Source organism: Myxine glutinosa, chromosome 14 (assembly GCF_964187855.1).
Source record: "Myxine glutinosa chromosome 14, kmMyxGlut1.1, whole genome shotgun sequence".
Classification (NCBI taxonomy): domain Eukaryota; kingdom Metazoa; phylum Chordata; class Myxini; order Myxiniformes; family Myxinidae; genus Myxine; species Myxine glutinosa.
Window position 1 is genome coordinate 1,519,082 of NC_136274.1, and position 12,771 is coordinate 1,531,852.

The 12,771-nt window shown below is 42.9% G+C and overlaps 1 protein-coding gene across 1 annotated transcript in view; it reads left to right on the forward strand.

Moving 5' to 3' along the window:
- The window catches only part of LOC137439389 (RIMS-binding protein 2), a 129,930-nt gene that overhangs the window by 98,305 nt on the left and 18,854 nt on the right, over nucleotides 1-12,771 (forward strand). The window contains exons 13-14 of the mRNA XM_078768372.1: nucleotides 7,756-7,854; nucleotides 8,008-8,319. Coding sequence (XP_078624498.1) covers nucleotides 7,756-7,854; nucleotides 8,008-8,319 — 411 coding nt within the window. The remainder of the gene's footprint in view (nucleotides 1-7,755; nucleotides 7,855-8,007; nucleotides 8,320-12,771) is intronic.

The following is a 12,771-nucleotide window of genomic DNA, read 5'->3' on the forward strand; positions in this document are numbered from 1 at the left end:
AATTGCAGCAAACTATTGTCACTACATGGCAAGCGATTCCTGTCCAAACCTTGGCAAATCTCGTGAACAGCATGCCTCGACGTGTACGTGCTCTCCTGAATGCTCGTGGGGGTTACACGAAGTACTGAACTGTAATTTTACTGTCCGTAATCCCAGTCATAATTTAGCTTTTGTTTTTATTGAAATTTTTTTGGCTAATGTGCAAAATAAAGAGATACTTCTGGAAAACGTACAGAAGTTTAACACAGTACTGTCCATGAATTGAGTTCGATATCAGTTTACATCACTTTCAAGGAGCAATTTATTTGCTTCGAAATGTCAAATGTGGTTTTTGTTTCTTTTAAAGGACACATTAACAAAATCTAGAATAATTTCAACATAATTCCAATTAACTTTTGGTTCTAAGTCATCTTGAAAAGTAAGTTCACCCCCACAATAAAAATATTCCATATTAAATGCCAAGTCTGTATATATATATATATATATATATATATATATATATATATATATATATATATATATATATATATATATATATATATATATATATATATATACACACACATATATATATATATATATATACATATACACATATACATATACACATACACATATACATATATACATATACATGTTACGTATACATGTTACATATATATGTTACGGATCGCGGTTTAGATGTTATGATGGGCCGAGCGGATGGTCCAACCGCGACCGTTACAGGATCCCCAATTGGCCCGACTCCCCCAACGTTGACCAGATCGCACCACAGATATTCAATCGGGAAACCTCTAAAGCGACCGAAAGAGAAGGAAAAGAGAAGAAGACAGAGTACGGAGGAAGAACAGATTTATTATACACACACAAGCAAAAAGAAGGAGCGACCAAAATTATTTACAAGCAATGGATGGAAGAAGCAGTCACACAGTGAATCGTTAACTTATACTATTCAATTTACTTAACCCCAGGACAACATTCAAGACAGACGACGTTCACACTTACACGGGGGAAATTGCAGGCAGGATTGGCGGAGGTGGGTTGCTGGAGAGGGAGGCAGGGTCAGGTCCCTGCAACCGGCAGGGCTGGAGGTAGCAGCTCTCAATTCTTCGCGTTTTTGGCGGGAAAACCCTCGGTCGCGTCGACGCTGCTGATGCTGTAGACGTCACGCGCTGGCTCGGTCACACCTGCTCCTCTCCTTCTGGTGGAGCCGTCTCCCTCCTCTCAGCGCGTCTCTTCAAAGCTTGTTTCCTCTCCAAGTATCTCTCCTTTTTGGTTTGGAGCGTCTCTCATCTCACAGCTCACAGCTCACAGCTCACAGCTCATCTCTCATGTCCTCTCTCATGTCATCTCTCGAAGCAGTCCCTTCCAGTCGCTTTTATTACTCGGGGCAGAATCAAGCCGCCGGCTGCGAGGGCACGCCTACCGGGTCGCTAACCGCGGTGCTGGTTGGCTGTTAGGGCTGTCCGATTCCTCCTTTGATCATGACGACGTGCCACGCCTGTGAGTTGGCGGCTCCTACCCCCCTCTTCTCCGAGATGAGCACATGGGCAATGGCGGCTTGCGAGATTGAACACCACTCGCACCGCTTTTGAAAGGAACTTTGGAGAGCGGAGATGATTGGGGAAATTGAAAGGGGCCTACGCTTATTTTGTTTGATACAATGCAGAGTTAATCTAGTGGGAAACACATATTTAGCCTACATAGAATAAGGAAATAAACTATTTAAAAAGATATATCGTGGCCTGTGTGTAAGTTTCATGGAATTAACTAGGAGGACGGCTGCGACCATTATTTACATTACGAGGGTGTTACACACAACAAAACCATACTTTTCACATTCGTTACACTTTCTCTAAAATTGTTACACTTCTCAAAACCGTTACCCTTCTCAAAACCGTTACACTTCTCAAATTCGTTACAATATATATATATATATATATATATATATATATATATATATATATATATATATATATATATATATATATATATATATATATATATATATATATATATATATACATATACACATATACATATACATACAAATATATACATACATATATACATACACATATATACACAAATATACATACACATAATTATATACATATACATATATACATACACATAATTATATACATATGTACATACATATACATACACACATACACATATACACAAAGAATTAAGTTAAGCACCCCCCCCCGTTTTTTTACAACCTCGCACATTACAAGTTTGTTGTCGTCAAAACAGTGTAATATACCCATGTTATTGCTATATTTTCTGGAGAAGTGATATTATGGTCACATAAAAACATAACAATCATGCCGTTTTCAATATTTTATTCTGAATAATTTAAGGTGAAATTTTTTGGGAATTTTAGGCATATTTTCACCTCAATTTAAGTATGGAGCTATAGGTCCATCACGGACAGTGTGGATGACGTTTATGTTTTCTAACGTACAGTCATTGTTCTGAGAAGACCTCTAGCGATCTTTGCGTCAATAACGTGTGTAGGACCCACGTGATCGGATCACTGACTCAACCCTACGTCTCATAGACCCTGTAAGCCGTCGTATGCGTTGCTGTGGCAGGTTGTTCCATTCCCGATGTAATGCACGTTCGGGACATGTTGGGACGACAAATTGCGAAGATGGTCCCTCCAATAGCCAATCTGGATGAATTGGAACGTGCATTACATCGGGAATGGAACAACCTGCCACAGCAACGCATACGACGGCTTACAGGGTCTATGAGACGTAGGGTTGAGTCAGTGATCCGATCACGTGGGTCCTACACACGTTATTGACGCAAAGATCGCTAGAGGTCTTCTCAGAACAATGACTGTACGTTAGAAAACATAAACGTCATCCACACTGTCCGTGATGGACCTATAGCTCCATACTTAAATTGAGGTGAAAATATGCCTAAAATTCCCAAAAAATTTCACCTTAAATTATTCAGAATAAAATATTGAAAACGGCATGATTGTTATGTTTTTATGTGACCATAATATCACTTCTCCAGAAAATATAGCAATAACATGGGTATATTACACTGTTTTGACGACAACAAACTTGTAATGTGCGAGGTTGTAAAAAAACGGGGGGGGGGGGGGGGGTGCTTAACTTAATTCTTTGTGTATATATACAATTATACATATTGTTACGGATCTCAATGTCGGCCCCTTTTCCCCTTAAGAAGGGGGGATTAATCCCCTTGTCCGCGACTGACCGACGTGAGTCCTGGGGGTCCCAACGCTCCTTCCGGTCGGGAGCAGCCAGGGTATTTGGTCTACGAAAAGTCCCAAGGACCTGAGTGCCACTCCTGACCGCGAAGCAGGGGAGGGACTCCCGCTCGAACCCCTGTTTTAGATGGTCTAGTTGCCGAGCGGTTTTTAGCAACCCGAAGTTCGAGTCATTAGCATTCACTAACCCGATTCTGAACGTTGGCCAAATCGTGCCACAGGTATTCAATGATGGAAAAGACAAGGACGAACAGATGTGAAGGAAAGAAGGCAAGGTAGGAAGAACAGGATTTATTATTATTTACACACAACCAAAGCAGGGAAGAAAAGAAATGTAATTTACAGGTAAATGGAAGGAGCAGAAGGGCACAGAGCAATTTCTAGCTTATCTATGCAGTCTTACTTATACCCAGGACAATACAGACAGAACGAACTCACTCACACGAATTGCAGAGTGGATTGGCTGGAGGGAGAGGAAGGCAGGACCACAAGGCTGGAAGGTTTGGCAGGGCGCACAGCAAGCAGGTCCTCTCCGGGCTTGGAGCGAGCAGGGCGGCGGCGGCACACGTATCTCGTTCGTTCCACGCGGCAGGGCTCGTTCTTGCCTCGACATGCCTCGGGCTCTTTCGGTCATCTGCTGCGGTCCTCCCTTGCGCGATTGTCGCGCGCATATATCAAGCGGGGTCGTGACACGCCCTCGGCCGTTTGGGTACCGCCCCCGTACTCTGTGTTGGTGGCCTTATATGGCAATGCCATGGTCTTGCATCCTTATTTGGGCATGGAGCCAAACAGCGCGCCCCTCGTGGCGAGCCACGGGCTTGTATCCTTAATTGGGCATGGGGCTGAACAGCCCCGCCCCTCGTGGCGCGCCCTGGGCTTGTCTCTTTTCGGCGACCCCGCCCTTCCTGTCCAAAGAGAGCACGGAGCACATATTCACCATAGCAGCGAACGCCGCTTCCAAACCCAGGCCAGTTGAGAGGGCGCGCACCCCACGCTTGTCAAGCTGCTTTACCCAGAGAGGGAGAGTTTGGCTGGGAGATGTAATTATTGAAGGGGAGCTATCCTTATTTGATTCGGTGCAATGGAGTGTCAATTACTGGGCAACAGGTCCTTAAACTGGAACACATAATAAGGGAATAACTATTTAGAGGTTCTAAGATTGGCTAGGTGTATGCGATGAATTAACTAAGGGGGACGACCTTTGACCTTTACAATTATGGAGGTATTTACACAGATCATGACATTTAGAAAGGGTGGTATTTACAAAAATTACAGGATTCTCAAATCCGTTACAATATATACATATATACATACACATATATACATATATACATATGCACATACACATATATACATATATACATATGCACATACACATATATACATACATACATACACATATATACATATGTACATACACATATATACATATGCACATACACATATTTACATATACATATATACATATGCACATACACAAATATACATTCTTGGGTAAAATGTCAGGGGCATATAAAAGGCCCCTTTATGTAATGGTATTTGCCATGCGGCAAAGTACAGAAAAGAAGGGACATTCCATGGCTTATACAAAACACCAAACAATACAAAATAAGGGACATTCAAAAAATCTCGGGTGCATCCTGGACTACACTTGTGTTCTGAGGAGGAACCAAGTAATGCTCTAGAAAAGTTAATATGAAGGGCGCCAATTTGATTCATAGACTTGCATGAAGATGTAAATGTATTTTATTTGCCAGATGTAGGGCGCCCCTTTATGTGAACTTTTCCGGAGCATTACTTGGTTCCTCCTCAGAACACAAGGGTAGTCCAGCATGCACACGAGATTTTTTGAATGTCCCTTATTTTGTATTGTTTGGTGTTTTGTATAAGCCATGGAATGTCCCTTCTTTTCTGTACTTTGCCACATTACCACAGCCTAAATATAGACCCCACCCCTCTCCGGCTCCTTATAAGTAACATTATTTATCATGTTGGTAATAATCGGTAGACGTCGTTTCCTTCATTCTGATTAAATTATTCTCTTAGCGCGTTTCATCAATGGCGTTAACACACACAATAAAATAAATGCTGAAATAAGTGTTACACAATCAGTCCGTTCGACTGTATTCTCAAATGATTAGCTCAATGCACAGGGTATCATTTGAAAAGAATCTAACTTAAAGGAGTGGGTTGTTCAGCCGAATGTACGTAGGGCAAGGAAGTACACAATTTAAATATCAAGTCCTGGCTTGAAAGTGATTAGTTCTCCTGTTCGCCAATGACGTTTGTTTCGTCTGCCACAAGTTTGCTGCAAGAGAAACGTCATTATGGATATTGTAGTGCACATCACATTATGTGGGAGTATCAAGGTGCTTGTCGATCGACCAGAGCACAGAAGTGCATCAGGAAAAGGTGTGGTTTACATCGTGATGGGCGGGGCACAGGTTGTCAGGATGATTTTATCGACTGAACAGGTCAATAGTGCATGCCTGAACGGGTCAATAGTGCATGCCTGAACAGGTCGATCAAAACTGAACAGGTCAATAGTGCGTGCCTGAACAGGTCAATAGTGCGTGCCTGAACAGGTCAATAGTGCGTGCTTGAACAGGTTAATAGTGCGTGCCTGAACAGGTTAATAGTGCGTGCCTGAACAGGTCAATAGTGCATGCCTGAACAGGTCAATAGCGAGTGCCTGAACAGGTGAATAGTGCGTGCCTGAACAGGTTAATAGTGCGTGCCTGAACAGGTCAATAGCGAGTGCCTGAACAGGTGAATAGTGCGTGCCTGAACAGGTTAATAGTGCGTGCCTGAACAGGTCAATAGAGCGCGCCTGAACAGGTTAATAGTGCCTGCCTGAACAGGTCAATCGTTGCGTGCCTGAACAGGTTAATAGTGCGTGCCTGAACAGATAATAGTGCGTGCCTGAACAGGTTAATAGTGCGTGCCTGAACAGGTCAATAGTGCGTGCCTGAACAGGTTAATAGTGCGTGCCTGAACAGGTTAATAGTGCGTGCCTGAACAGGTTAATAGTGCGTGCCTGAACAGGTTAATAGTGCGTGCCTGAACAGGTCAATAGTGCGTGCCTGAACAAGTCAATAGTGCGTGCCTAAACAGGTCAATAGTGCGTGCCTGAACAAGTCAATAGTGCATGCCTGAACAGGTCAATAGTGCGTGCCTGAACAGGTCAATAGTGCGTGCCTGAACATGTCAATAGTGCGTGCCTGAACAGGTCAATAGTGCGTGCCTGAACAGTGAACAGGTCAATAGTGCGTGCCTGAACAAGTCAATAGTGCGTGCCTGAACAGGTCAATAGTGCGTGCCTGAACAGGTTAATAGTGCGTGCCTGAACAGATCAATAGCGCGTGCCTGAACAGTGAACAGGTCAATAGTGCGTGCCTGAACACATCAATGGCGCGTGCCTGAACAGGTTAATAGTGCGTGCCTGAACAGGTTAATAGTGCGTGCCTGAACAGATCAATAGCGCGTGCCTGAACAGGTGAATAGTGCGTGCCTGAACAAGTCAATAGTGCGTGCCTGAACAGGTTAATAGTGCGTGCCTGAACAGGTTAATAGTACGTGCCTGAACAGGTTAATAGTGCGTGCCTGAACAGGTTAATAGTGCCTGCCTGAACAGGTCAATAGTTGCGTGCCTGAACAGGTCAATAGTGCGTGCCTGAACAGGTCAATAGTGCGTGCCTGAACAGGTCAATAGTGCGTGCCTGAACAGGTCAATAGTGCGTGCCTGTACAGGTCAATAGTGCGTGCCTGAACAGGTCCATAATGCGTGCCTGAACAGGTCAATAGTGCGTGCCTGAACAGGTAAATAGTGCGTGCCTGAACAGGTCAATAGTGCGTGCTTGAACAGGTCAATCGTGCTTGCCTGAACAGGTCAATCGTGCGTGCCTGAACAGGTCAATAGTGCGTGCCTGAACAGGTCAATAGTGCGTGCCTGAACAGGTCAATAGTGCGTGCCTGAACAGGTCAATAGTGCGTGCCTGAACAGGTCAATAGTGCGTGCTTGAACAGGTCAATAGTGCGTGCCTGAACAGGTCAATAGTGCGTGCCTGAACAGGTCAATAGTGCATGCATGAACAGGTCAATAGTGCGTGCCTGAACAGGTCAATAGTGCATGCCTGAACAGGTCAATAATGCCTATCGATGAACGACTTGTGCTACTGGGACATTTCCTCTCCATGGAGTACTCTGATCCCCCACTTTTGCCATCTCCGAAGCCCAAGTTGAAAACGTTATATTGGTTCCTGTTTGCCTATTTCATCATCCAAGACTCAAATATAATGTCACTCTTATGCTTTGCGGTCGTTGTTGACATGTTGTATCTGTGCAGATTGCAAACAAGGTTATGAAACGTTATTTTTGTTTGCAAACTGGAAAAGTGCCTTGTTTTTATTGAAAGTCAAAGTGTAGGGGGAAGGAAGGGTGCTTAGGATAGATTTTCATTTTGTACCCTGTTCCTCATTGTGCCATGCTGTTATATGCTGCAGGCCATTCCAGCTTGTGGAGAGATGCACCTGGCGGAAGGTAACCATGGCTCGGAGCTCTCAGACATTTTGGAAGAAGATGAAGAGGAAGCCATTAACGAAGTATTTATTTTTATAATACCGTTTGATATTTGACCTTTGTGAATCAAACTGAAATGCTAGATATTTTGTAATGAACCCACATTATAAGGGAAACTGATATTTAGATGTCAAAAGATTGCTTGTCATTTTGACTCCAGCGTCTTTGTTGTACAGACTGATGGATCCAAGACAGACAGCGATGAAGAAAGCATAGAAACCATGTTAGAACTTCCTCTACAAACTCGCTGCAGGAAACAATTGTTCAGCATCCCAGAAGTCGCCGAGGAAGAGGAGGAAGAAAACAAGGTCGGGTGCTGGGATGCAACCCAAGTAAATTGTGAACCCAACAACGTGCGGATAAGGCAGCTCGATGACGGTCGATCAAGCCTTGACCTACAAATGAAGATGGACAATGGTGTAGAGAGCCCGCTTCGTCCTCCGAGCACAGATTTGGTGGAAGTGGTGGGAAGGCTGCGTCAAGACCAGGTTTGTGAACAAATGTTTGTTACACTCGCCAGATGACGGAGTATTGCATTTGGGTTTGTTTGTTTGTCCGCACATAATGTGCCAACGTCGACCACAATTTTTATGCGTTATCTTTTTCTTCAACCGAGTACATCTATAAAGTATGTACTCTTAGAATGTGAGTGTGTCTATAAAATACGTACTATAAAACCACACAAACACCATGCAAAACAAGTCCTGGTGAGGGTCTGCAATCTTTGATTGCTCTTTCTAGTTTGTTATTTGCGAAATCGAAGATTTAAAAGTATATTCGTTTCCTGAGTGTGTTTATCTGTCTGTCAGTCGCCAACAAGTCGTTATTCAAAACCGATCTTCATGAAACCTAACCAACTGATAGCGCCAGTCAAAAGCTGAAAACATATTGTTTTTGAGGAAAATAGGTCAAAAGGACAAGTCGTCACATATCACATTGTCAATTTTCATCCGATTGACATGGATGTATATTTATCTTACGGGCGGTATATTGTATGTATATTGTATGTATATCTTTAAATATGGACTTGTATGTATATTTATCTCACCTTATATTGGGCGGGGCTTCAATTGGGAGGCCCAAATGAAAACGCAAAATATCAGAAATTGAAGGCTTTTTTTATTTTAAACGATTTATATAAACATCCGATAAATCATATCACACACAAATCATCAAAATCTAAACAGTATTTGTAGAATTTCAATAAAAGCCACATCACTGTTCACATCGGTAAATATTATTCCATTGTGTTTGGAAAAACTGGAAAATTGGAGAAATTGTAAAAAAAATTGGAAAAACAATATAGCCTATTTTACTCCAGGGGATCCCAGGGTTACCCACCCAAAATTTTGTTGCGGTCGGTTCAGCCGTTTTTGCGCTACCTGGGCACAGACAGACAGCATTTGTTGAATTATAGTAAGATATACTCGTACCTGAGACATGCTGAATGGAGAAGGTGGATCAGACACGGCAACGGTTGCTAGAGTGAGATGTGCATGGAAGAAGTTTCGGAAACTGAGTGGCGTGTTGATGAGGAGGGGAGTGTCGTTGAACCTGAAGGGAAAGGTGTATGCTGCATATGTGAGAAGTGTTATGATTTATGGGAGCGAGACATGGGTCATGAATGTAGAGCAGCAACGAAGGCTGGAAAGGGTGGAAATGCGAATGGTTCGGTGGATGCGCGGAGTATCGTTGAGAGAGAGGAAGACAAATGATGAATTGCAAAAGATGATGGGAATAGAGCCTGTGATTGATGCTGTGAAGAGGAACAGGTTGAGATGGTTTGGTCATGTGTTGAGGAAGGATGAAAGTGACTGGTTGAGAAGAGTGACGGAAATGAATGTAGAAGGAAGTAGAGGATGGGGAAGACCGAGAAAGACTTGGCTAAAGATGGTGGAAGAAGAAATGCGGGCAAGGGGGTTAACAAGGAGAGATGCAGAAAATAGGGCAAAATGGAGAAGATTGTCATGGGGACCGCAAGGCTAACCCCCGCTCTAGCAGGGAAAATGGCCTTAAAATGCATGTTGTTGTTGTTGTTGTTGTATACTGGTACCACCCGTTCCCCACGGAAGTGGCGGGAAGAATCATTCCCCTCTGGGATATATAGATTACAGCAGACCTACAGTCACGTGAAAAAGTAAGTGCACCCCATGTAAAGTTTTGACTTTTTCAACATATTTCAACATATAGCTATTTGATCTTCATTTCAACAATATTGATAGATAAAGGTGATATATGAATGAATGAATGAATGAATGATCGTTTTAAGGCCATTTCCCCCGCTAGAGCGGGGGGGCCGCGGGCCTTGTCTTGCGGGCCCCATGACAATCATGGTTCCCTGTTTGAGGCAATGTTTTTATGGCCGGATGCCAACCCTTGGTCACGCTCTTACGATGCGCAGGGATAGGGTATATCTATTCTAAATTCGGGGTACACGCCGTGATCATTCATCCCAGCAAGCTGGTACTCAATTTGCCGACCTCGGGAGGATGACAGGCTGAGTCAACCCCCCTGGCGTTAATTCAGCGATCGACCGTGATTCGTACCCAGGATCCTAGGATCCCAAGCCGGCACCCTAACCGCTAAGCCAACACCAGGTTTGATAAAGGTGATAGATAAAGGATATCTTGATAGATAAAGGTGATATAATATAACAAATATCATGAAACATTTATATTTTGTAGTCCATTGTATAATTTAAATAAACATAAATGCAAATTTCACATGTGGAAAAAGTAAGTACACCCTTGGCTCTAATAGGTGGTATTGCCCCTTTGGCAGAAACAACCTCAAGTAGGCGTTTCTTATAACTGTCTGCCAGTCTCTGACATCGACTGGGAGAAATTTTTGCCCACTCCTCCATGCAGAATTCTTTCAGCTCTGCGATGTTTGAGGGGTTTCTTGCATGCACAGCTCGTTACAAATCCCCCCACAACATCTCGATGGGATTTAGATCCGGGCTTTGACTTGGCCATTCCAGAACCCTCCATTTCTTTCTTTTCAGCCATTCCTTGGTGTATTTACTGGTATGTTTAGGGTCATTGTCATGTTGCAAGGTCCACCTTCGGTTGAGCTTCAACTTTCCGACAGATGGCCTCACATTATCCTCAAGCACCCTCTGGTACAATGAAGAATTCATAGTGGATTCTATGATGGTGAGCTACCCAGGCCCTGATGCAGCAAAGCTGCCCCAAACCATAATATTTCCACCACCATGCTTTACAGTTGGTATCAGGTTCTTGTGGTCAAATGCTGTCTTTGGTTTTCGCCAAACATGTCTTCTGCTACTGTGGCCAAATAGCTCTACCTTTGACTCATCTGTCCAGAGCACGTTGTTCCAGAAGTGCTGGTCTTTGCCTTGGTGTTCATTGGCAAACTTTAGTCTTGCCCTGATGTTCTTTCTGGACAGCAAAGGTTTCCTCCTGGCACACCTCCCATGTAGATCAAATTTGTGCAGCCTCTTTCTAATGGTAGACTCGTGCACTTTGACATCAACAGTGGCAAGAGCTACCTGTCGGTCCCGTGATGAGATTCTGGGGTTCTTAGAGACTTCTTTCAGCATCCTGCGGTCTGCTCTCGGGCTGAACTTGCTGGGGCGGCCTGGCCTGAACAAGTTGGCAGTTGTTTGGAATCTTCTCCACTTGTAGATGATCTTCCAGACAGTCGAATGATTGATTTCCAATTGTTTGGAGATTTTTTAAAATCCCTTCCCAGACTCGTAGGCATCTACAACCTTCTTTCTGAAGGCCTGAGAGAGCTCTTTTGATCTAGGCATGGTGTCGCCGCACACTTCAACAACAAAGAGCAAACCAAACGAAATGTCTGAGGTTTAAATAAGACAGGTTCCTCCAACATCCTCTCTAACGATGTTCTAATCATTTGCACCTGAGCTGGTGCACCTGATTCTAATTTTAGGTATTTGAAGTAGTGATAAATTTAGGGGTGTACTTACTTTTTCCACATGCGAAATTTGCATTTATGTTTATATAAATTATACAATGGACTACAAAATGTAAATGTTTCATGATATTTGTTATATTATATCACCTTTATCTCTCAATATTGTTGAAATGAAGATCAAATAGCTGTATGTTGAAATATGTTGAAAAAGTCAAAACTTTACATGGGGTGTACTTACTTTTTCACGTGACTATATGGTTGGGCCTCAAAAACATGGGGAGGGATGTGTTCATTTACCAAATTTCTTGTAGAGATCTCACCAAGTGGCTTAAGCATTCGAGCAAGCACTCCATTCAAAACCGTTGATAAGGAACGGCAGGCTTGGCAAGCGCTAGCTAGCTGCTTGGTAACTGAACACACCCCAGGTTTCCTCCCTTATCAGTTTCGTCTTTCTCCAAAGTGATCATGTTGTTGTTGTTGTTGTTGTTGTTGTTGTTGTTGTTGATGTAATGTTGAGGTAATATTTATTTTTCCCGAGCGATCCTGTTAATGGAGGTGTAGTTATTGTTGTTGTTGCGAAGGTAAGATATCATTGATGTCTTTATTTAATTTCTGTGCACTCATTATTTACTCCTAAATTGATCTGAGGCTCATCAAAGGAACTTTGTACATGCAGTATATGAATTTAATTACAAGGACGTGAGGGGACGATGGACAATAAGCAGTTGCTGTATGAATGAACTTGTACATACAGTATATGCATTTAATTTCAAGGATATGAGGGGACGATGGACAATAAGCAGTTACTGTTTAAAGGAACTTGTACATACAGTATATGAATTTCATTACATGGACGTGAGGGGACGATGGACAATAAGCAGTTACTGTATGAATTAACTTGTACATACAGTACGGTATATGAATTTAATTACAAGGACGTGAGGGGACAATGGACAATAAGCAGTTACTGTATGAATTAACTTGTACATACAGTACGGTATATGAATTTAATTACAAGGACGTGAGGGGACAATGGACAA